General features: G+C 32.8%; 1 protein-coding gene and 1 long non-coding RNA gene across 3 annotated transcripts; one reads left to right on the top strand and one right to left on the bottom strand.

Moving 5' to 3' along the window:
* The first annotated feature begins 1,505 nt into the window (after positions 1–1,505).
* On the top strand, positions 1,506–13,168 carry LOC135692143 (dihydrolipoyllysine-residue succinyltransferase component of 2-oxoglutarate dehydrogenase complex, mitochondrial-like). The gene is made up of 15 exons (XM_065210190.2): positions 1,506–1,779; positions 2,811–2,850; positions 3,791–3,815; positions 4,777–4,844; positions 6,474–6,548; positions 7,520–7,575; positions 8,277–8,385; positions 8,841–8,966; positions 9,919–10,067; positions 10,431–10,528; positions 10,786–10,916; positions 11,379–11,446; positions 11,750–11,833; positions 12,090–12,257; positions 12,892–13,168. Exons 1-15 carry the CDS (start codon positions 1,696–1,698, stop codon positions 13,024–13,026), a joined length of 1,416 nt encoding a protein of 471 aa, XP_065066262.2. The 5' UTR covers positions 1,506–1,695; the 3' UTR covers positions 13,027–13,168.
* LOC148959275 (uncharacterized) lies at positions 11,404–23,207 on the bottom strand. Of its 2 annotated transcripts, XR_016144159.1 has the most exons (5): positions 21,314–23,207; positions 19,916–21,139; positions 18,617–18,663; positions 17,890–17,936; positions 11,404–11,534 (listed from the first exon to the last, which is right to left on the bottom strand). It is a non-coding gene; the product is annotated as an uncharacterized LOC148959275 (long non-coding RNA). The 2 variants fall into 2 exon arrangements; XR_016144158.1 differs by having other exon boundaries at positions 19,916–23,204.
* Between the last annotated feature and the right edge of the window lie 2,103 nt (positions 23,208–25,310).

The raw sequence follows: 25,310 nt of genomic DNA, 5'->3' as shown, positions 1-25,310 counted from the left end.
CACATATCAATTAAAAGCTTTTACGTTTCAAAGCAAAAAACTGAAAACAAAATTGATCGAATGACACAAAGAGATTGCATGAGTGTCTCAACCCCCTGTAATCTGCCCTAACACAAGTTGGGTGCTAATGATATGGCGCAAAATGTAACATTTCCAGTAAACCGGTGGCGGTAATTATGGCTCCGCAAAGTTTAGCCACAATTTCCATTGGATTCTTCCGGATAAAAGTTATTTTCAAACGTATTCTCCACTGACGAAGACAAGATAAAATGCATTAAATGAACGTACGACTTGTCAAAAGTGTAATCGGTCGACCTCTTGTATCATCAGTTGTCTTAGATGAGATATCGATCCTGATATCTAAAATCATAAATTGATTGTTCGTCTTGCTACTTAATTATGGCGTGGTCAGCCAAGATTTCTAAAGGGTCCCGTCAAAAATCATCTATTTTTATCAAAATGCGCAGTTTCTTTAAAGTTAGACATGATCCAAGATGTTATCTTGTCGGAAAATCGCAGTCCTCCCCCCCCCCCCCCCCCACCAAATGAAAGCCTGAATTTCTGCCACTGAAATAAAGAATACAACAAGAATGAAATTGAAAAAGGATGAGATTCTTGAACAAACTGACAGCAAATATCAAAAGTAATTTAAAGAGTTTTTATTAAAGTTATTTTAAACAAATCCAAGCGAAAACTTTGCTCTGTTCTTGTGGGTTTGACTTGCAAATATCTCAAGTAGAATTGGTTTGTATTCTCTGCTTACTTGTCATGATACCATTTGGCGTTACTTCGTTTCATTAATTTTAAGGAAAATCATAACTAATAGAAAAATAAATGATGCCTTGATAAGGTAGCAAGTCATCTCTTATACAAATTAGAAATATTAACATCACCCAGTATGCAGTAAATAGACAGAATAGAGAGAAAGAATGAATGGAAAGAATCCGGCTCTGGCGTGCCTGCTGTGCCAAGATGAACGGGCACTTGATTTTTTGCTATGAAGCTAGAGCTCTTCCTCCAGTGACATGTAAAAATAAACTCTAATTTCTTTTTAACCATACATGTGATATTTTTAAAACGTTTTCTTAAAGCTACTTTTTTTAAAAAACTGTCTTCTAAGAACAAAGAACTTGATATTGGCCAGAATTTGAACTGGGTCTGTTCTTTTTGCAAGCATTAAATCTAAGTAGAGTGATTTTGTCCACTTTCCCCGGGGTATAATCGTTGGGTAATGGTCAAAACCGTCGAATTCTCATGTGTTCTACGCCGAACTCTTAGTGGAACTCTTTCGAGGAGAAAAAAATCCGACCCCTTCAAGAAAATCTAATTAAAACACAAATCTAATTTCGTTCATTCCAGATCAGGCACTGCGGGGCGTTGCGAAAAGTGGGTGTCTAAAAAATTGCGGGGGCTAAAACCAAATAAAAAAGGCTTTTCTGGCGATTCACTTCTTAATATTTTGAATTTATTGCAAAAAGATAAACCCGTCAGCCCCTGCTCCGCGGTGTCTGAAGAGGATGCATTCATTTTGCATTAGGTTTTTTACGTGGCAGTCGAAAAAGCAACAGTGTTGTTGTGAGTTCCGAGCAACATGATGACCTGGATCGAGAGCGAGGTATTATGGGAGTGGAAGGAGGTTTGCCGTTTTCGGCGATGTAATGGCACCGTGACTGATCAAAACTGCACTTTGAAAAGATGGCTTCCTGTAAATGTATTAACACTTCTAAAGCATTCAGGCAACTGATCAGCAGCTTTCGTTCCCGAGTCTGCAGTCGCCAGGTTTGTATTTCGCAACAAGCAATACTGCATCTTGAAAACAGAGCGTATTCATCGTGTTGGCTGCTAATTTTTAATCTAGGCCTCTTTCCTTGGTCGAAGTCGAAAGTTTCCATAGTTTCTTTTTGTCGCTAAGACATGAAATCAAAGAGAAATGTCACTCCTTTTCTGTTTTCTTTTCCTAGTTTTAATAAGACCCGTGTCGCGACATGTCGTGGACGAGCTTTTGAGTTCCATGCGAAATCTTTGTTGTAATGTGGAAAACTTAAAAAACATGTAAAATAGTTTGGGTCAAACTATGGCTTCACACACAGAAAAAACTGAAACATTTCATGCAGAAAACAGAGAACAAGTTTATGCAAAGCCTAGGTCTCAATATTCACGAAAGCAGCATTCAATAAAATAAACAAGAGAGCTCCTATCAATTTCAAATGGATGCCAGACTGGTGCCTCTTCATAATTTCACAAGACCAGGCAGTTAAACTGGAAGTTTCTAGACACCTGCCAAAAATGTCAATGAAATAGCTTTTCTTTCCCCCAAAAAATTTGAACATTGATAGTTTTTATTGTGCATAATCTTTTTGGTATACTTTTAAGTGGATTTTATGGTTTTTAAAATCCAACGTGGATCTGGAGATCTGGCGCAGACAAACAATTTTCCATTGTCTTTCTATTGTTTATTGGTGTATATCCGGTGTGGGCTTCACATTGATTCCACCCTGGCTTAGAACAGGATGATTCAAAGTTGCAAATTTGAGTTTAGCTCAATACACTCGACATTCAACTGTTTACATCAAGCATGAAACTCAGAGTTGCAGCCAAGGACTCCCCTGTTCTGTACGCCAATGCATGCACAATTCTGCTTATATTGCATCAAACAATAACTAACAGGAAGGTACTAATCATTAATCTTCAATGTTATATTATAAGTACATACATATATAAAAAACAATAAGTTTGTGCCACATTGTATTTTAAGATATTATTTCATTAATGATATATATGCAAATGTTAATTATTCTTTTTATCAATAGATTTATTACCCAGCAGTTCACAGGGTGGCCTCTTATTCAGGTATGTAAGGACTATTATCATTTAACAAAGTTGAAATTTTGATTAATGTCTTAAAAAACAGATATCATCATTCATTTTTATATAGAAGCTGGGGCGATCTTCTCTATGGACAGTGGAGGATCTAGACAAAAATTGAGTGGATTCCTAAATAGGCGTGGTCCCATATTTTTAAGGCAACGCCCTTGACTTTCGTCCAAAATTGGGTGACGCCCATTTCTGCTTTTTGATAAGATTCACAATTGCAAGATTTAATTTCACAAGATGTATTATTTTATCATGATTTCAAGGCAAGTAAGAAAATTAAATTTGTAAACCAAACCAGGAATTGTCATAATGAATTCTAAAAGAATGATTTTGATTTCTTGCCAAATAGAGGACCTTAATAAATTCCTTTAGCTTGTTACAACAGGATATAAGCTTATTGAGTGTTGCAAGATTTGAGTAAAATTCATGCTATAAATATTACCAAATAATAAACAAGACAAATTTACAAATAGCCACCAAGATTGTCAAAAATAGATGAAGCGAAATATTAGCCATTGCTGATTTGTGTGTTTGTTTTCGTTTATTCTCGTTGTGTTGTGGTGTTCCTTATATTCTACTGTTTTATCAATTTTATCAATGTTTTATCAATTATCAAGATTTCCTCCGGAGTCCGTCGAGCAGCCTGCTATCGTGGCCTCTCCTTTATTCGCACATTTACTATAAAACCCTGTTATAAATATGTAAAGTGTAGTAATTTATTCTATTTTAACAGGTTTCAAGTAATAGCAACATAGTAACAAGGTTTCAAGTTTAACTGGTTGCGTGTGTTTCTAGTTCATTTGACATGTTTAAATAAGAAGTTTTCATTTTGTAGAAATTGCAAAAAACAGTCCTTGATTTATATGTTTACTGAATTTTGATTTTAAAGCCATACATTATTTTGCATATCTTTCAGTGTCTGTTGGAGAACTTACAAACAGGTACAAACATTAAAAACTTGCTATAAGACCAATGTGGAGTATTTTTTTAAACATATTGATATATATATGTGAAATGCAAGCCTCAGAATTTTCCAGCTTTTGGACTGGAGCAACCTAGCACAGAATGATAGTTAATCTGAAGCTGCTTGAAATCTGATGTATTTTGTTCATGAAAAGAGTAGCTTCAGTGTACTCAAATGTTTGCTTTTTTCAAAGCCATTTTTCAGTTTTTACCACTAAAAGGAATTTGCAAATTTCAAACAGAATAGTTCTTTGTAAGAAATCCTATGGCACTGGAAATGTTAAGCCTACATAACAAAACAAGAGTCTTCAGAATATAGCATATATGAGAGTTTCCTAGTTGAAAAGTTTGTCAGGTAGGTGATTTTAATCTAATGGAACTGCAGTTGACCAGCTGTAGGCATGACCCAAAATGAAACCACAAGAGGGCTCCCAAGCAAAACTGTTTATCTTTAGGTAGAATTATTATGTGGTGTGCCTGCAAACAGGCCAATGAATCCCCTGCCAGACAGACATTTTTAATTTAAAAATGCAAAATTCATCAAGAAATGTAAAGCTATTTTGGACCCAACAAAAGAATTTGAGAGAATGCTGAAGCAGCAACAGCTGATATTCTGCATTGATCAAATAATTTTATATGTTCAATAATAGTAACTTGGATCAGTCAAGCAGTGAAAAAATTCCAATTGGAAAATTATATTAGCCTTCAGCTGCAAAGATTTCAGAGAAAATCCTCTTCAATGGAATGATATACATTATTTTCATACATATGTTGCTATGTTTGACGAGTGTCCTGTCCTGTCCTCATGTGTTTGCCATTGAATCGTAACTTTAATGTCTTTGAAAGATGCTACTATAGTGATTTAAGTATTGAATTTTTCATGTTTGTAATGAAAGTTTAATACCCACATGTCTTTATCATGAACGCATGTAATTTCAGGTCAGCTGTTGTAGCATCGTCTATTACAAACTCTTGGATAAGGAAAATAACGACTTCACCAATACTTGGTATGTTGATTGAAGTTATTCTTACAACTTTATTACTATGCAGGAAAACTCAAGTTCAAATCATTTACTAATTTTGAAAACTTCAATATTGTGCTATAACTTTCATTTGTGGCTATCTTCCTTTCTCTTCCAAATGTAGGTGCCAGATTTGAAATTTTCCTGCTAGTGTTACTATTTTTTTACCTTTTGGTGAAGTATTGCCTTTTTCAGTGAAGAACAAATGAAGATACATCTTGTGTGAAATTGTGTTGTAAAATTATGCTTATTGCATTGGTATGAAAATCAAGTGCAGGCCTTGCTCTAAGCAAAATGAAGGTGCTCCATAAAAAGAGCCCCTTAGAAACTCTAGGCGCTCTATTTCGCACCTTTAAATGAAATATATTTGAGAGCATCCTTCAAGAGGTTTGGAAGATCGAGAGCTTCATATCGAAAGCTTTGGAAGAGTGTTAAATAAGAAATTCAATGGTGATACCAAAAAGCACCATAATATGAAATAAAAACACATGCAGCAAACACTATGTTAATACAAATATAGAAATATAGGAAAACGCATGGCTTTAAGTCGAACATTAGCTTTGTTTCCCTTTTTATGCTATTCATTCTATAAGACACACTAGAACATCTACTACTCGCGAAAACAAATGAAAACTGAAAAGCAATGCGGTAATTTGGACGGAAACGTGAACTCTGATTTGCAAAGGTGATTTTAAATTATTAAGAAAAACAGAAAATAATACTTCAACAGAAGATTAACGCTTGCTCGAAAATCAAATAAATCTGCCGGAAAATACGCTTGATGGCCTGTGTCCTTGGTGGTTATTAGAGGGTTATTAGATTAAAAATGGTATCGAAAACCCAACGTTGAATTTGCTGAATTTTTTTTTCAAGGGGTAATCTTACGCAAATCATAATATTGCGGTCTATTAGGAAGATTGTTTATGCTTGATCGAGTTTATTAGACAAAGGCCAAGAAATTATTTTGCTCCGTGGTAATATTGTTTTTACGTTTTGAGGGGCTCTATAAATCGCTCTCCAAGGCTGCTTTTGGGTGCGCTCTAGGCGCGCGCGCTCGATCGAGCGCCTTTCCGGGCAAGGCCTGCAAGTGAATATGAGAAAAAATATAATAGTTTTATGAAAAGTATGCTATTTTCCCCAGTTATACATAGTTTCCATACTTAACTGAAATTGAATTCAACCAAGTTTTTCTTGAGAACTATCCTATTTTGTCAATTAACTTTGACATACATAAATTCTAGAAGTCATCAATTCTACTCACAAAAAGTAAGCTCCCTATTTTTCTTTCCCCTCTAAATCAGTCTTTGAGTATAGATTGCATGCAACTACTCACAAGGTTAATAAGGGCATATCAAGCCTTGTGACTATGTGTCTTGTTTATTCAGGCTCAACTTCAAACTCCTCGTTAAAGATATTTGATTATATTTATTTCTTCAATTGGGAATGTAGAAATATATTCATTGAAATTTCAGGATTTTTTATAAGTTCCATTTGAGTATCATGGTAAAAGAGTCTCTTTACTTGATGTATCACTTTTTGCTTATTGCAATAATGTTGATATTTGATAGAAATGGAGTTTGCCCATTTTATTGTATCTTGAACAATTTGTTTTAGCTGCTGACTTTGAAATAGTTCACACACCTCCATTTGCTGAATCAATCACAGAAGGAGATGTCAGGTGGGATAAAGGTAGGGAAATAAACGAAAATGGCTTTTTATGGAGTGTCATAACAGTTTTCAAATGTTATATACTAATTTTTAGCTCTGGCATTATTTTGAAATGTTGTCTCAATGTTTTGAAGTACTTAATAGGATTTAGAACTCATATTTGCATGAATACTAATCAAGTTTTTTTTCATACATTCCAAAAAGTAACATAAACAATTTCTGTAATACCCTAACTACACACTACTTTGCATCCATTATAAAGAAGATACCCAGGGAGCATCAACCCTGTCTACCTAGGAGGCCATAACATAGAGGGGGAAAATGCATGATTGTAATTACAAACACTTAAAAATATAAGGGGGAGGGGGTGCGTCGTCCTATGAGAAGTAAACTTCAATCAAATCATTTGGTTTCTAAAAGACACTTGATTGTGAGATTTGAAATCAGCTTGTTAGCTTTCAGTTGCCTGATGATTGCATTAGGCCTAAAACTTGGAGTAGCAGCTAGAACCGTCCTGTTCTATACACCAAATAGCTCGTGCAGTGCTACCTTTACAGCATATAGCAGTTTATGACATACTGGTAAACAGTAATTCGTTTTCACTGATAGGGATTTATGATTTATATATAAATAAATATATTTTAATGTTTTCTATTAGGAATTTAATTGCTATGAAAAATCCATAAATTGATGAAATGAATCCTCTGGATTACAAATATTTGTTGTAACATTTCTAGTTTTCTTAAATACTCTATTGTTTCATTTATAAACTGACTGATACCTATAAAACATTTCCATACATCACATTGCAGTTGTATTTCAATTCTCAACATGTCTTTATTTTTTATTACTCTCTATAGACCTCATTCGCTATTAAACCTCTATTTCTACCATATCTGTTAATTTATATCATTAACATTGTTAATTTATATATATTTTTGTTTATTCTTGCTGATGGTATTTTCTAAACATTTGTTTCGACTCTTGTGTAGGTGTTGGCGATGTAGTTGCTGAAGATGAGGTGGTCGGAGAAATCGAAACTGACAAGGTAAGTTTACCCTGTTCAAATCCCTTTGTTTCTCTCTCTGTAGATTTTTCTCTTTTTTAAAATTTTTGTTGACACTTCTTTAGTCAGTTTCCTATTTGTTAATGGATTTGCGTTTCTTGCTATAAACAATTATGTGGACAATGTAGTTTAGCAATTATTTTAAACCAATGTCAGATCAATTTCATTGAAACTAGAGGCACAGCGTTCCTAAAACCAAACGGACACACTCACTGATTTCATGGATTTAAGCACTTCAGCCTCTTCAGTATTAAAGCTATATAGAACAGAGTAGATTAAAACTCCAAAATATGCCGACTTAACGTTTTATTGTTTTATAATTTTCAAATTCTAATAGTTTGAAGTCTTTAGGAAAGTTTTAAGCAATCATCAATTCAGAAAATCAACTTAAGACTGTGTTTGGATCTAATCAGACAATATTCCCAATGTATGTTTGTAAAAATGGGTTTTTTATTCAGGTTTTCAAATTGTAATTTTTTTGTAATTTCGATTATGATCTCATCATTACAGCCATATCACTGACAATGTAAAAACTTTCTTAGTTTTGAGTCCAAAATTTTCACAAGCGAATTTCAATACGGAGCTTCCAAATACTGATACTGATTTTAATTAATTTCTTCAAATTAATTTTTTCATTATGCATTTTGCCATGATTTGCTTAAAACATTTTTTCGATTTAACAGACTAGCATACCAGTCACTGCTTCTGCCGCTGGCATCATTGTAGAACTCTTCGTTGAGGATGGCGAAAAAGTAGAAAAGGGAGACAAACTTTTCAAAATCCAAGTGGGAGGTACCAGTGCTTAGAAATTCTTAAAATTTGTTATCTTATAGGACTCAATGTTTTGTAGATTTTATGATTGTTAGGCAGTGCTCAGTTTTTATGCACCTAACGAAATTTTTGCCATGTACCAGAAATCACAAGCTGAGAAGCTACCCGGCTGGCAAACTATGCCTTTTTGGCATCATCAGATTCTTCAATACTTGAAGTTTTCAGCACTTGTATTCTTTTGTGTGCATCACAAAACTTTGCTAAGCCCGGGAGATGTCTGTCACATACAACTTTAATACCATTCTGTGTTGGTAGTACTTATGTTTTTCAGTATGCTAAAACCTACCTTCGGAAGCCAGGTACTAGAAAATGCAAACAATTTTGCTTCAATTACTGCTCTGAGGAATTGGCAGCTACTTTTTAAGGAGTTGCGTGTCCAAAGTGAGGTTATCAGTAGTATTTTCTTCATCTCTTAGCAACGGATGGAGCTGCTGCCCCAAAAGCAAAGGATGTTGTTGCAGAAGAAGTGCCACCCCCACCTGCTGCTGCAGAAAAAGTTCCCGACCCGGTTACACCAGCTCCTCCATCAACTCCGCCACCAGGTACCTCTCTCTGTCTTTTTTGCTCTAATTTTTGTTTTGTTATTTGTCTTTCATTATTCTTATGTTTTGTCAATGTATTTTGTTTTTCTCTAACTTGCAAATTGCAAAGCGTTTTTTTGTTATTAGTAATCTGTAACATGTAATTTGCAACATTTAATGTGACTATTATTTCAAGTAAACATGTTTAATGTAACGGTCACAGGGCTGCTATGTATTTCCATGCTCCCTATGGCATTGTCTTGTAGTTTGTCTGTTTTGTAAAACTTTATGAGAATATATATATATAAAATTTTTTATTATATATTTATTTTTTCCAAACATGCAACATTATGCGTCATAGTGTCCTGTGTTTGGTATCACACGTAATGTTTCGGCTGCTGCATGCTGAAATGATTTGCTTTTGAAAACTGTTTATGTATTAAACTAGTAGAAATATGTTGAAATAACTTTTCTTCCCAGCTTTATTTTTTGTTTGCCAAAGTGTAGCTGTAAACTTCAGTCTGTCGGCTCTTGGCATGATCGCAGATTCGAGTAATCAAAACCAATCTGTAGCAGAATGGAACGAATTAAAAAATTCAGCATTGCATTTATTTACAAGTGAACGAACGAATTCGACGATTGGTTTGGCGTAGTACCGATTTTGCGAGAAAGGAAGCAAGACAGTACTGCATGATTAATATCAATGATTTATTTTGCGACTACAATTGAAGAAAATATGTAAGGATCAGGTCTATATTAGTAAGTCATATTACTCACATAGCTATAAGGTTATCTCATCAAGTCGCACTAATCAAGCTGATTAGCGTATCAAGCGAGAAGACACAAAATCTGCGATGCTAAGAGTTTTTTCATTGAGTTTACAGTTAATCGATCGGTTTATTTATAGTGTATCAGATTAATAGTATATTACTATATAAATAGTTTATTAATTTTCATCACTATTTTCTTTAAGTTGCTGAAAAGACTGGTGGTCCTATCATGGTAACGAGACCATCTCCTCCGCCACCACCTCCAGCCAGTCAACAGCCTGCTCAAGCTATTATGCAAAGCGAGGCCAAGGAAGCACCAACATCACTTGGTGGGTCTCGCAAAGAAACCAGAGTAAGTTTGAACCGCTAGACATGTCATTGGTACGATAGTTAATGATGCATCATTGTCAATTTTCAATAGGGCTGTCATATTTGCCCGTAAAGCATCTTCTTCTGTTATAGATTTTTCCATGATTCACATTTAATGCACCATTTTACATATCTATGGCTTATAATTTAGAGGTTTTTCTTCTCAAAGTTGTGTACTATCGTAATAATCGGCAAATGTCCCAGTGTCACGTTAATTTTTTAATTTTCTATTTGTCAGATTTGCCAAAATTTTTTAGGTTACGGCTATTGCCTTCTCCTTGCGGAGTTGTAATGGCCTGTGTTTTAGAATATCTTTTATATCGCAATTCACATTTGTTTTATCAAGGTTAAAATGTCAAGAATGCGTCTGCGAATCTCTCAGCGATTGAAGGATGCCCAGAATGTAAACGCGATGCTGACAACATTCAATGAAGTAGACATGAGGTAGTTAAATTTTTTACTCTTTCTGGGTCATTCGTGTCACTTATTTCAGGAACACCTTTGTTCTTCAAAGTGATCGGCTTTACAGTCATTCAGAGATCCAAATATTTAAATAATTGCCTTTTATTCTTTACTAGTTTAGCTTTTCAGGCATGTTAGCGAAATAGGCACTGTATGCTATGGTGACAAGGAAAATGTAGCTCAAAAAGAATTTTTGTTATTGTCTTCCCTTCGTTAAAAGTTTTTTGTTCACTTTCTAGTAATATCATGGACATGCGATCAAAACACAAAGATGCCTTCTTAAAATCTCACGGCCTCAAACTTGGATTCATGTCCGCTTTCACAAAAGCAGCTTGTTACGCGCTGCAGTCAATGCCAGTGGTAAATGCTGGTATGTGGATTTAAATTACCTATTTATTTCTACATTTCAAAGTTTGAAGTGAAGCATTGTCAGAGCTAGTTCATTGTAAAGCTACAATGCTTGCTACAAGTCTTGGAACACTGACGTCAATTTCTAAGGTCAAAATCAATCATCCCCTTCTCCCCTACAGAACGATGATGGTTTACTATCAATCGGGTTAGGATTTTAGGAAGCACTTCCTTTTGCGCTTCTTTTAGGATATTTCTCTAAATTATCAACATTGTTTTAGGAGGAAGTGGTAATTTTTTTCTTGAAAGGAATGAAAGATATCAAATGCAACGTAACTTGCTGGGTGTTCCATGTACTTTTGGCAGGCATTGTAATAATTAAAAATGGGGTTCTTATCTGATAGAAGCAACTAACTAAATCAAATTTGTGTGTTCAGTAAACTTTATAGTGCATAAAAGATGTTCGTTTATTTCTGCTCTGCAGTGATTGAAGAAGGGCACATTGTTTATCGCGATTATGTCGACATCAGTGTTGCTGTAGCCACTCCAAAGGTGAGCTTCTTTTTCTCCAATCCTTTGATGTTTAGAACCATTGGTGTCTCGCTGCTTTGTCGCGGGATTCTTCTCTCGAGATAGTGGCCTGGCAGTAGAAAAAAATCAAACATTAGATTTTGTGATACTTCTTACTGGTCTATGCATCTTGTCCAGCTGTACCATAGTTTCCACGCGATTCTCGTTAACCTTTATTGCCTTCACTAAGCCAAACCTAAGCTTGCAACAAATTACAAAATTAATGTCAAGTATGTGCTTCAAATTAACTTGTCGATATTTTGTGCCTATTTTGTGTATTTTTAGGGACTTGTAGTACCAGTTTTGAGAGACGTGCACAACATGAATTACCTTGATATAGAAAAAGGTATCAACGAGCTTGGCGAGAAGGTACGTCTTTTATATATAGTTTATAATCTTTAACTCTAAGGGTTAGTGTATTTATGAATATAGGGCTTTTGCCTTTGTTTCTACCCACTCTTGTCTCAATGCCATGCCACGTCTTAGGGCGATCTGCTCGCCCGGCCTAGGCACTAATTATTTTCGCATCAAATTTGTTCCGTTATATTACGTGTGCCCCCCTGAATTTTGACCTGTAGTCTACTGAATTCCTATGTTCAAATTATCTGTCTTTTCTTCCTAACAGGCACGAACTGGCGATCTTGCTATTGAAGACATGGACGGAGGCACGTTCACGATCTCAAACGGCGGTGTGTTTGGATCACTAATGGGAACGCCAATAATAAACCCGCCACAGTCAGCTATTCTTGGATTGCATGCTATAAACGATAAACCCGTTGCTGTTAATGGCCAGGTAATAAAGGTTTCAATTCTTTTTTGCACTACGACTGCTAGTTAGGGCATTTGCCTTTGAACACTTTGGTGGATGATTTTCATGTATTCATTCGATTCCGAATTGCGAATTTAGACTTGTCCGTGCTAAATATTGATAAAGTAACAAGTCCCATTTTGGCCATAATTTTTTTCACAAAACTTAAGTAGATGCTACTACAAGATGGTTTTGCAATCTGTCTGGCTGAATGCGTACCAAAGAAATGTATCACAAAGATCTCTTTAGCAAACAAGACTTTTCAACACATTTTTAGCAACTTGAAGGATTTAGTTTTCAGTTTTAACTTAGATCTTTGTCCTCATTTCCATCGTTCAGGCAGGTTTTTGTGATAGCTTCCTTTAAGAATTAACATAATTATAACCATATTTATTAGTTGAATATGGAAAAAGCAATTTTTGTGAAACTTTAAATATCAATTATTGTTTGGATGCAGAATCATGTTTTCTCCATGAAGCTCCTATTGTTTACGATAGGCTGTCTGAGAGTTTCGTTTGTCATGTTGGCGCTTTTTCGATAGCTCCAATTCAGAGAAAATAGCGAGAGGTCAAGTTTACTTATGATTTAAATATAAAAGACAATGACATTTCATTTTTAGGTTGTTATTCGGCCTATGATGTATCTGGCATTGACGTATGATCATAGATTGATCGATGGAAGAGAGGCTGTGACTTTCCTTAAAAAAATTAAATCTGCCGTTGAAGATCCGCGAATTATTTTACTTAATTTATGATTGGTTTTAAATGTTGATGTTTAGTTCGTCGTTTTATTGTTTTGATGGCATGTTAGTATTATCCTGGCAGTAGTTGAGCGTGTTCTGTGGTAACAACAAAGTGAAATGATTATAGATGTTCCTTATACCAAAACATATGTCATACAGAGTATTTTTGTAGTTGTTTCTTCAAGGTTAATGCAAACGTCACAAGGATCCACACAACCCCTATTCATGAAGGTGATGAAAACATGGTCAGAAACTTTTAGCTGGTCTCGATGACATTTTTGAGCCTACAGCCAAGATTTTCCATAAATAATTTTTGCAAACAACCTGAAATGCATTAGTTCACAGTGATATTACAATTTGAGACCATTACCGAAAACATAAAAAGCAAAAATCATACTATATGTGAGTTGTCAACTTTAAGATATAGTTATTAGGTAAATGTCTATTTAAATGCATGAAACTGTGGTTTGAGCAAGTGGAAAAAAAACTTACAGAAAATTTCATGTTCTGATTGACCTCACAAACACGGGTCGGACAGAAACGTCAAGAAGACTGGATGTGGCCCACAGGTTGTAAGACGCCATGTATGTTTGTATATGTGTAAAATTTTGCCATATTTATTAAACGTTAAATTTACTATAAACTTTGCAAAAGAATGATCTAATGGTCCCTCCAGAGGTGTCATTGAAAGACCAGGTCAGGTCTAATGAGGGAAAGGATGTCAGAGGAAAGATTTGCATAAAATCTAGATAGGGAACAAGAAACGCAATTCTGTGCCTGAGAATGATAATAGGAAAATCTGTCGAATAGTGAAGACATATATCTTACATCGGTATTTTAAAGCATTCGACTGTGTGAAACATGGGAAGCTGATGGAATTGCTAGAAAGGTTCGAGATTGATGGAAAGATTTTATATTAATAAGGAACTTGTATTATGATCAAAATGCTGCCATCAGGGTGAGTTTGGTGTATGGGTAGATATACACAGAGGGGCGCGACAGGGCTGCGTTCTATCGCCAGATTCGTTCACCTTTTCTACAGTCAAATCTTTGTAATTCAAACTCTCTGTTGGAACCTAAAATGTTTGAGAAACAGAGTGCTTGTGTTTTCAGAAAATCTTTGATTTTGCCTCAGTTGTCTCAAAATCGTTTTTTTTCTTAGACTTAATCGCAAATTCCACAGCAGTAGAAAATATAGTCGCTCGTACCCATCCTATTGACTCTACTGTATGGGCTAGGCCAAGATTCCTCGAGTTTAGTGCTTTCATCTCCCGAGCAAATAAATATTAAAGGGAAATTAATTAAATAACAACATTAATGAAGCGATAATTTAATGAAGCTGAGTACATTTTTATCCCCTAGGCGCTAGAGCAATTTGCTCTCCCTCGTCGTTTTGATATTTCAAAAGCATAGCACGTAAACAATTGAGGTCAATACTCGAAAACGTCACTTACTGTTCTCTTTGCTCACTTCTTAGAGCCATCTAAGAAGGACCCAACCATTTAAGGGAAACCTTTTTGGCTATACAGTTGGAAAAAAGGGTAACTCTATGAGGGACTTTTTACCAGAGTTTTTGAGAAGGGAGGCATGCCCCCTGTGCTACCAGTGTCTATGTCCAGACAACTTACCATGGCGGATTGGTTCATTCTCACCTTGCTTGTAAATTCATTTCCAGTAAGTGCATGTAATGCAGGTAGGATGCTACAAATCTGTTGAATTGTTTGGGTATTCATTTTTCTACATTTTCCCAAAACATTTTTCTTCCAAAACACGTTCTTTTGGAAAAAGGATTTAAAGGATAGGAAAGGAGTAAAAAAGGATTTAATTAACTTCTTAATAAAACGGAAATATATGAAAAAATCACAACTTTCCTGAGTTTTTATCAAAATTTTTGGAAGTTATTTTCCTCTTAAAAGGGGTAAACTTTCTTTTAAATGATCAGAATAAGCAGGATTTGGATAGAATTCTTGAAAAAAAGGCACCTTTGAAAAAAAATCAATTTTTCGAACGGGTCAATTTTTGAGAAAAAAGTAAAGCAAAAGGCTAAAAAGGATTCTTCCGGAATTTTTACTTCTTGAAACAGGATTGAATTCCAAATGTAGGAATTGAAAATTCTAACTTTCAGGAAAATTGATTTTCTGACAAAAATGTAAATCAATAGACTTAAAATTTCATTAAATTCTTTGGAAACTTTTTCTTCTAAAACATACTATTTTGACTCTGAATTATGCAAAATAATAAAAAGGTTTAGTTTAGATCAAGAGTGAAAGTCAAATTTTTGAAAAATAACAATTTCAGTTTGGTCAAATTATGATAAAAAGTTAAGTCATAGCCTTAGTAAATTCGTCAAATTTTTACGAAATTTCTTTCTAAAATATCTGGCTAATTCTCTTAAATATGATTTGAATAAACAAGAAATAAATTTACCTCAAGAATGAACTTCGAAGCAAAAGGCTTAGTAAAGTCATTAAATTTTTTCGAAATTTATTTATGTTTTCTACAAATTTTTTTTACATATGATCGGAATAAACAAGGAAAAATTTAGGCCAAGAAATTTGAAGAAAATAACAAATTTCTATTTGGGTCATTTGCTTTGACAAAGAATTAAGGCCATACATAGGCTTATTAAATTCATCAAAATTTTTCAAAGAAGTTTTCGAAAATACTGGCCAGTTTTCTCACATATCTCACAGAATAAAAAAGAATGATTTAAGCTCAAGTGTGAGAGTTCAATAAACAGGAATCAAATTTAGTTCAAATGCAAAAGTCCAATTTTTTAAAAACCACAGTTTTAAGTCGTAACAATATTTTCTAAAAAAGTAAGGCCACGAGCTTAGTAAGTATCATACTTTTATTTAATCGGGTCAATATTTGATAAAAAGTAGGGTCATAGGCTAAGTAAATTTTGCAAATTTGTTCGAACCTTCTTCTACTGAAAAGAGGCAATTTTTCTTGTATATTATGAGGATGAATAAAGATAAAATTAGTTCAAAAGTGATTTTGAAAAAATTTCACTCTTAGTCAGTTCAATATTTAAGAAACAAGTAGGGTTATAGGCTTAGTATATCAGCCAAAGTTTTTTACAACTTTCTTCTACTAGAAAGAGGTTAATTTCCTTATGTATAATCAAAATAAACAAGAATCAAATTTAGTTCAAATGCAAAAGTCCAAATTAGTCGTAACAATATTTTCTAAAAAAGTAAGGCAATAAGCTTAGTAAGTATCATACTTTTATTTAATCGGGTCAATATCTAATAAAAAGTAGGTTCATAGGCTAAGTAAATTTTGACAATTTGTTCGAACCTTCTTCTACTGAAAAGAGGTAATTCTTCTTGTATATTCTTGTATATTATGAATATGAATAAAAATAAAATTAGTTCAAAAGTGATTTTTAAAAATTCCACTTTTAGTCAGTTCAATATTTGAGAAACAAACAGGGCTATAGGCTTAGTATATTTAGCTAAATTTTTTTACAACTTTTTTCTACTAGAAAAAGGTTAATTTCCTCATGCATGATCAGAATAAACAAGAAACAAATCTAGTTCAAATGTAGAAGTCCAATTTTTTTGAAACCGCAGTTTTAGGCGGGTCAATATTTGATAAAGAAGTAAGGCCTTAAGCTTAGTAAAGTCATCATACTTTTGTCAAATTTCTTTGCTAAAAACAGGTTAATTTTCTTAAATATGATCAGAACAAACAAGAACTCAATTTAACACAAGAATGAACTTCAAAGTTTCGAAAAAACAGCACATTTATAGCAACTTGAATTTCCGGCCAAAAATACGGCCATGGCCTTTATAAATTCATCTAATATTTTTAATTGATTTTAAAAAACTGGCTTATTTTCTCATATATGGTCAGACGAAAAATGGAGCAAATTTAGTTCTAGTCTAAAATTCCACATTTTGAAAAAGTCGTTCATTTAATCGGGTCAATATTGTTTGATAAAAAGTAAAGTCATGGGTTTAGTGATTTAAGAAAATTTTTTCGAACTTTCTTCCACTAAAAAGAGGTTAACTTTCTGTATATAATCATTACAAACAATAATCAAATTTAGTTCAAACAAAAATCAAGTCAAATTTTTGAAAAAAGTCACACTTTTAGTCGGGTCAATATTTTATAAAAAGGGCAATAAGCCTAGTAAAGTTTCAGCTTTTTTGAAATTTCTTTACTAAATAGTCTTGTTGATATTTTACATATGATCAAAATAAACAAGAAAGTTAGTTCAAGAGTCATCGTCAGTTTTGAAAAAAACGGGTGAATATTTGGAAAAAAAATTTGGAAATTTTCATACTTGGAAAATTGTTTAAGAATTTTTTTTTAAAAAAATCTGATTAATTTCTTTAAAAATGCTTCGTAAGGAAACGAACACAACTGAAGTGTTTTCGGTGAATCCGCAGCTGATATTTTGAAGAAAAACGAACAAAACCATTCTTGAAAAGCTAAATCAGTCCCGACTTGTGAAAACCATCAAAAATCTGAAAATTTCAAAAAGTTTTCTTCACTCGAAACAACCTGAAACGTTCAATACTGTGTTCCAATCTCCATTGGAAGACTTTCGACCAATTTCTAGTTGATATTTGTGAAAAAACGAAGCAAGTTATTTTTGAAAAAATCTATGACCTCAGAGGTCTCAAAAAAACTTCTAAAAAATAAAAATTTTGAAATTTTTTTTTTAAAAGAACAACCTGAAATACGTGAAATATTTGAAGTGTTCTCGATGAATTTCTAGCTCATATTTTCAAATTTCATAAGAAAAATCGAGCGAAGCCATTTATTAAAAAATCCATGACCTGAAACCTGTAGAGAATTTCAGAAATTTTAAAATTTTGAAAAAAATTACTTAGTTAGAGATAATCAATGCGATATGAATACCTTTCTTTATTTACTTGACGGTATTCTTTTGAGTTTCAACGTGCTGTCTGAAAAAAATCGCTCAAGTTACCTAAGCTTTTAGCCTTCACATTCAAAAAGACTACAAAATTTTAAAATTCTGACAAAAATTAATTTCCACCAAAAACAATCTAAAAATCCAGATGATATGCTATAAACACTACTTCAAGTGTTTTGGATGAATTTATAGCTCATAGTTTGAAAAGATCGAACAAAGTCGTTTCTGAAAAATCTATGATCCCAGACCTGTAAAAAATTTTTCTAAATTTTAAAATTTATAAAAGAGTGACTTAGCTTGAAATAGTTAAAATCCCACTGAACCGATTTGGTGAAAAGAATGAATTTTACATATCATAAACATTATGCCATAAAAATTATCGTTGAGTCTATTGGTGCGGATAGATTTTCATTTTGGTGCTAGGAAATACCTGTTTTAGGGGATTATTTGCACCTATGGTGTTGCAAACGAGGTCTGGGGCTAGTGACGCACGCAAATTTTTTCTTGACTCGAAACAACCTGAAAAACATGGAAATACGTTCCGAACAACCTTTGAAATGTTTTCGATGAATTTCTAGCTCATATTTTGGAACAATCAAACAGGGTCATTTTCTGAAAAAATTCATGACCTGAAGCCTGTAGAGAATTTCAGAAACTTGAAAATTTTGAAAAAAATTATTTAGTTAAATATAATCAATGTGATATACAGACCTTTCTTTATTAACTTGAAAGTTTTGTTTTGAGCTTCAATGTGTTATCTGAAAAAAAGAGACGGATGATGAATTTCGAGCTCGTATTTTGGAATGTTCAAACGAGGTCATTTTCTTAAAAAATTCATGACCTGAAACCTGCAGAGAATTTCAGAAATTTGAAAATTTTGAAAAAAATTATTTAGTTAAACATAATCAATGTGATATACATGCCTTTCTTTATTTACTTGAAAGTTTTGTTTTGAGCTTCAATGTGTTATCTGAAAAAAATGAGACGGATGATGAATTTCGAGCTCGTAATTTGGAATGTTCAAACAAGGGCATTTTTTTAAAAAATTCATGACCCCGAACCTGTAAAAAAGTTCAAAAACCTGAAAATTTTGACATTTTTTTTTTACTTGAAACAACCTGAAATACGTAAATTTACGTTCCGAACAACATTTGAAGGGTTTTTGACGAATTTCTAGCTCATATTTTGGAAAAATCGAACAATGTCATTTTTTGAAAAAACTCATAACCCTGGACCTGTAAGAAAGATCAAAAATCTGAAAATTAAGGAAAATTTTTTTTGACTTGAAACATCCTGATATACTTAAAAATAGGTTCCGAAAAACATTTGAAGTGCTTTCGATGAATTTCTAGCTCATATTTCGGAAATATCGAACAAGGTCATTTTCTGAAAAAACTCATGACCCCGGACCTGTAAAAAAGTTCAAAAGTCTGAAAATTTTGAAAAACATTTTTTAACTCGAAACAACGTGATATACGTGAAATTAGGTTCCGTACAATATTTGAAGTGTTGCCGATGAATTTCTAGCTCATATTTTGGAAAAATCGCACAAGGTCATTTTTGAAAAAACTCATGACCCCAGACCTGTAAAAAAGTTCAAAAATCTCAAAAATTTAAGAAAGATATGTTTAATTCGAAACAAGCTGAAATACGTGAATTTACGTTCCGAACAACATTTTAAGTGCTCCGACGAATTTCTAGCTTATATTTTGAAAAAATTGAACAAGGTAATTTTCTGAAAAAACTCATGACCCCAGACCTGTAAAAAAGTTAAAAAATCTCAAAAATTTAAGAAAGATATGTTTAACTCGAAACAAGCTGAAATACGTGAACTTACGTTCTGAACAACATTTGAAGTGCTTTCGATGAATTTCTAGCTTATATTTTGAAAAAATTGAACAAGGTCATTTTTTGGAAAAACTGATGACCTGAAACCTGTAGAGAATTTCAGAAATTTGAAAATTTTGAAAAAAATTAGTTAGTTAGATATAATCAATGTGATATACATACCTTTCTTTATTTACTTGACAGTTTTTTCGAGCTTCAATGTGTTATCTGAAAAAACTGAGACGGATGATGAATTTAAAGCTCATATTTTGAAAAAATCGAACAAAGTCATTTTTTGAAAAAACTCATGACCCCGAACCTGCAAAAAAGTTCCAAAATCTGAAGATTTTGAAAAACTTTTTTTAACTCGAAACAACCTGATATACGTGAAAATAGGTTCCGTACAATATTTGAAGTGTTGCCGATGAATTTCTAGCTCATATTTTGGAAAAATCGAAGAAGGTCATTTTCTGAAAAAACTCATGACCCCGGACCTGTAAAAAAGTTCAAAAATCTGAAAATTTTGAAAAACTTTTTTTAACTCGAAACAACCTGATATACGTGAAATTAGGTTCCGTACAATATTTGAAGTGTTGCCGATGAATTTCTAGCTCATATTTTGGAAAAATCGAAGAAGGTCATTTTCTGAAAAGACTCATGACCCCAGACCTGTAAAAAAGTTCAAAAATCTCAAAAATTTAAGAAAGATATGTTTAATTCGAAACAAGCTGAAATACGTGAACTTACGTTCCGAACAACATTTTAAGTGCTTTGGACGAATTTCTAGCTTATATTTTGAAAAAATTGAACAAGGTCATTTTCTTAAAAAATTCATGACCTGAAACCTGCAGAGAATTTCAGAAATTTGAAAATTTTGAAAAAAATTATTTAGTTAAACATAATCAATGTGATATACATGCCTTTCTTTATTTACTTGAAAGTTTTGTTTTGAGCTTCAATGTGTTATCTGAAAAAAATGAGACGGATGATGAATTTCGAGCTCGTAATTTGGAATGTTCAAACAAGGGCATTTTTTTAAAAAATTCATGACCCCGAACCTGTAAAAAAGTTCAAAAATCTGAAAATTTTGACATTTTTTTTTTACTTGAAACAACCTGAAATACGTAAATTTACGTTCCGAACAACATTTGAAGGGTTTTTGACGAATTTCTAGCTCATATTTTGGAAAAATCGAACAATGTCATTTTTTGAAAAAACTCATAACCCTGGACCTGTAAGAAAGATCAAAAATCTGAAAATTAAGGAAAATTTTTTTTGACTTGAAACATCCTGATATACTTAAAAATAGGTTCCGAAAAACATTTGAAGTGCTTTCGATGAATTTCTAGCTCATATTTCGGAAATATCGAACAAGGTCATTTTCTGAAAAAACTCATGACCCCGGACCTGTAAAAAAGTTCAAAAGTCTGAAAATTTTGAAAAACATTTTTTAACTCGAAACAACGTGATATACGTGAAATTAGGTTCCGTACAATATTTGAAGTGTTGCCGATGAATTTCTAGCTCATATTTTGGAAAAATCGCACAAGGTCATTTTTGAAAGAACTCATGACCCCAGACCTGTAAAAAAGTTCAAAAATCTCAAAAATTTAAGAAAGATATGTTTAATTCGAAACAAGCTGAAATACGTGAATTTACGTTCCGAACAACATTTTAAGTGCTCCGACGAATTTCTAGCTTATATTTTGAAAAAATTGAACAAGGTAATTTTCTGAAAAAACTCATGACCCCAGACCTGTAAAAAAGTTAAAAAATCTCAAAAATTTAAGAAAGATATGTTTAACTCGAAACAAGCTGAAATACGTGAACTTACGTTCTGAACAACATTTGAAGTGTTGCCGATGAATTTCTAGCTCATATTTTGGAAAAATCGAACAAGGTCATTTTCTGAAAAAACTCATGACCCCGGACCTGTAAAAAAGTTCAAAAATCTGAAAATTTTGAAAAACTTTTTTTAACTCGAAACAACCTGATATACGTGAAATTAGGTTCCGTACAATATTTGAAGTGTTGCCGATGAATTTCTAGCTCATATTTTGGAAAAATCGAAGAAGGTCATTTTCTGAAAAGACTCATGACCCCAGACCTGTAAAAAAGTTCAAAAATCTCAAAAATTTAAGAAAGATATGTTTAATTCGAAACAAGCTGAAATACGTGAACTTACGTTCCGAACAACATTTTAAGTGCTTTGGACGAATTTCTAGCTTATATTTTGAAAAAATTGAACAAGGTCATTTTCTTAAAAAATTCATGACCTGAAACCTGCAGAGAATTTCAGAAATTTGAAAATTTTGAAAAAAATTATTTAGTTAAACATAATCAATGTGATATACATGCCTTTCTTTATTTACTTGAAAGTTTTGTTTTGAGCTTCAATGTGTTATCTGAAAAAAATGAGACGGATGATGAATTTCGAGCTCGTAATTTGGAATGTTCAAACAAGGGCATTTTTTTAAAAAATTCATGACCCCGAACCTGTAAAAAAGTTCAAAAATCTGAAAATTTTGACATTTTTTTTTTACTTGAAACAACCTGAAATACGTAAATTTACGTTCCGAACAACATTTGAAGGGTTTTTGACGAATTTCTAGCTCATATTTTGGAAAAATCGAACAATGTCATTTTTTGAAAAAACTCATAACCCTGGACCTGTAAGAAAGATCAAAAATCTGAAAATTAAGGAAAATTTTTTTTGACTTGAAACATCCTGATATACTTAAAAATAGGTTCCGAAAAACATTTGAAGTGCTTTCGATGAATTTGTAGCTCATATTTCGGAAATATCGAACAAGGTCATTTTCTGAAAAAACTCATGACCCCGGACCTGTAAAAAAGTTCAAAAGTCTGAAAATTTTGAAAAACTTTTTTTAACTCGAAACAACCTGATATACGTGAAATTAGGTTCCGTACAATATTTGAAGTGTTGCCGATGAATTTCTAGCTCATATTTTGGAAAAATCGAACAAGGTCATTTTTGAAAAAACTCATGACCCCAGACGTGTAAAAAAGTTCAAAAATCTAAAAAATTGAAGAAAGATATGTTTAACTCTAAACAAGCAGAAATACGTAAATTTACGTTCCGAACAACATTTCAAGTGTTTTCAACGAATTTCTAGCTCATATTTTGGAAAAATTGAACCAGGTCATTTTCTGAAAAACTCATGACCCGGGACCTGTAAAAAAGTTCAAAAATCTGAAAATTTTCAAAAACTTTTTTGAACTCGAAACAACCTGATATACGTGAAATTAGGTTCCGTACCATATTTGAAGTGTTGCCGATGAATTTCTAGCTCATATTTTGGAAAAATCGAACAAGTCACTTTTTGAAAAAACTCATGACCCCGGACCTGTAAAAAAGTTCAAAAATCTGAAAAGTTTCAAAAAATTCTTTTTGACTCGAAACAACCTGAAATACGTGAATTGATGTTCCGAACAACATTCGAAGTGTTTTCGATGAATTTCTAGCTCATATTTTGAAAAAATCGAGCAAGTCATTTTTTGAAAAAACTCATGACCCCGGACCTGTAAAAAAAGTTCAAAAATCTGAAAATTTTCAAAAAATTTTTTTTGACGCGAAACAACCTGAAATACGTGAATTTACGTTCCGAACAATATTCGAAGTGTTTTCGATGAATTTCTAGCTTATATTTTGGAAAAATCGAACAAGTCATTTTTTGAAAAAACTCATGACCCCGGACCTGTAAAAAAAGTTCAAAAATCTGAAAATTTTCAAAAATTTTTTTTTGACGCGAAACAACCTCAAATACGTGAATTGATGTTCCGAACAACATTCGAAGTGTTTTCGATGAATTTCTAGCTCATATTTTGAAAAAATCGAACAAGATCATTTTTTCGAAAAAACTCATGACATGGAACCTGTAGAGAATTTCAGAAATTTGAAAGTTTTGAAACAAATTATTTAGTTAAATATAATCAATGTGATATACATACCTTTCTTTATTTACTTGAAAGTTTTGTTTTGAGCTTCAATGTGTTATCTGAAAAAAATGAGACGGATGATGAATTTAAAGCTCATAATTTGAAAAAATCGAACAAGGTCATTTTTTGAAAAAACTCATCACCCTGGACCTGTAAAAAAAGTTCAAAAATCTGAAAATTTTGAAAAAATTTTTTTTGCCTCGAAACAACCTGAAATAAGTGAATTGATGTTCCGAACAACATCTGAAGTGCTTTCGATGAATTTCTAGCGCATTTTTTGAAAAAATCGAACCAGGTTATTTTTTGGAAAAACTCATGACCCCGCACCTGTAAAAAAGTTCAAAAATCTGAAAATTTTGAAAAAAATTTTTTTGACTCGAAACAACCTGAAAGACGTGAATTTACGTTCCGAACAACATTCGAAGTGTTTTCGATGAATTTCTAGCTTATATTTTGGAAAAATCGAACAAGTCATTTTTTGAAAAAACTCATGACCCCGGACCTGTAAAAAAGTTCAAAAATCTGAAAATTTTCAAAAAATTCTTTTTGACTCGAAACAACCTGAAATACATGAATTTACGTTCCGAACAACATTCGAAGTGTTTTCGATGAATTTCTAGCTCATGTTTTGAAAAAATCGAGCCAGGTCATTGTTTGAAAAAACTCATGACCCCGGACCTGTAAAAAAGTTCAAAAATCTGAAAATTTTGAAAAATTTTTTTTGCCTCGAAACAACCTGAAATAAGTGAATTGACGTTCCGAACAACATTCGAAGTGTTTTCGATGAATTTCTAGCTCATATTTTGAAAAAATCGAACCAGGTCATTTTTTGAAAAAACTCATGACCCCGGACCTGTAAAAAAGTTAAAAAATCTGAAAATTTTGAAAAATTTTTTTTTGACTCAAAACAACCTGAAATACGTGAATTGATGTTCCGAACAACATTTGAAGTGCTTTCAATGAATTTCTAGCGCATTTTTTGAAAAAATCGAACCAGGTCATTTTTTGAAAACCTCATGACCCCGGACCTGTAAAAAAAGTTCAAAAATCTGAAAATTTTGAAAAAAATTTTTTTGCCTCGAAACAACCTGAAATAAGTGAATTGATGTTCCGAACAACATTTGAAGTGTTTTCGATGAATTTCTAGCTCATATTTTGAAAAAATCGAACCAGGTCATTTTTTGGAAAAACTCATGACCCCGGACCTGTAAAAAAGTTCAAAAATCTGAAAATTTTCAAAAAATTCTTTTTGACTCGAAACAACCTGAAATACATGAATTTACGTTCCGAACAACATTCGAAGTGTTTTCGATGAATTTCTAGCTCATGTTTTGAAAAAATCGAGCCAGGTCATTGTTTGAAAAAACTCATGACCCCGGACCTGTAAAAAAGTTCAAAAATCTGAAAATTTTGAAAAATTTTTTTTGCCTCGAAACAACCTGAAAATAGTGAATTGACGTTCCGAACAACATTCGAAGTGTTTTCGATGAATTTCTAGCTCATATTTTGAAAAAATCGAACCAGGTCATTTTTTGAAAAAACTCATGACCCCGGACCTGTAAAAAAGTTAAAAAATCTGAAAATTTTGAAAAAATTTTTTTTGACTCAAAACAACCTG

The sequence above is a fragment of the Rhopilema esculentum genome, chromosome 10, assembly GCF_057945365.1.
Source record: "Rhopilema esculentum isolate cy_ngs chromosome 10, ASM5794536v1, whole genome shotgun sequence".
Lineage (NCBI taxonomy): Eukaryota > Metazoa > Cnidaria > Scyphozoa > Rhizostomeae > Rhizostomatidae > Rhopilema > Rhopilema esculentum.
Note: the sequence above shows the minus strand (reverse complement) of the source record. Positions and strands in the feature narration are given on the sequence as shown.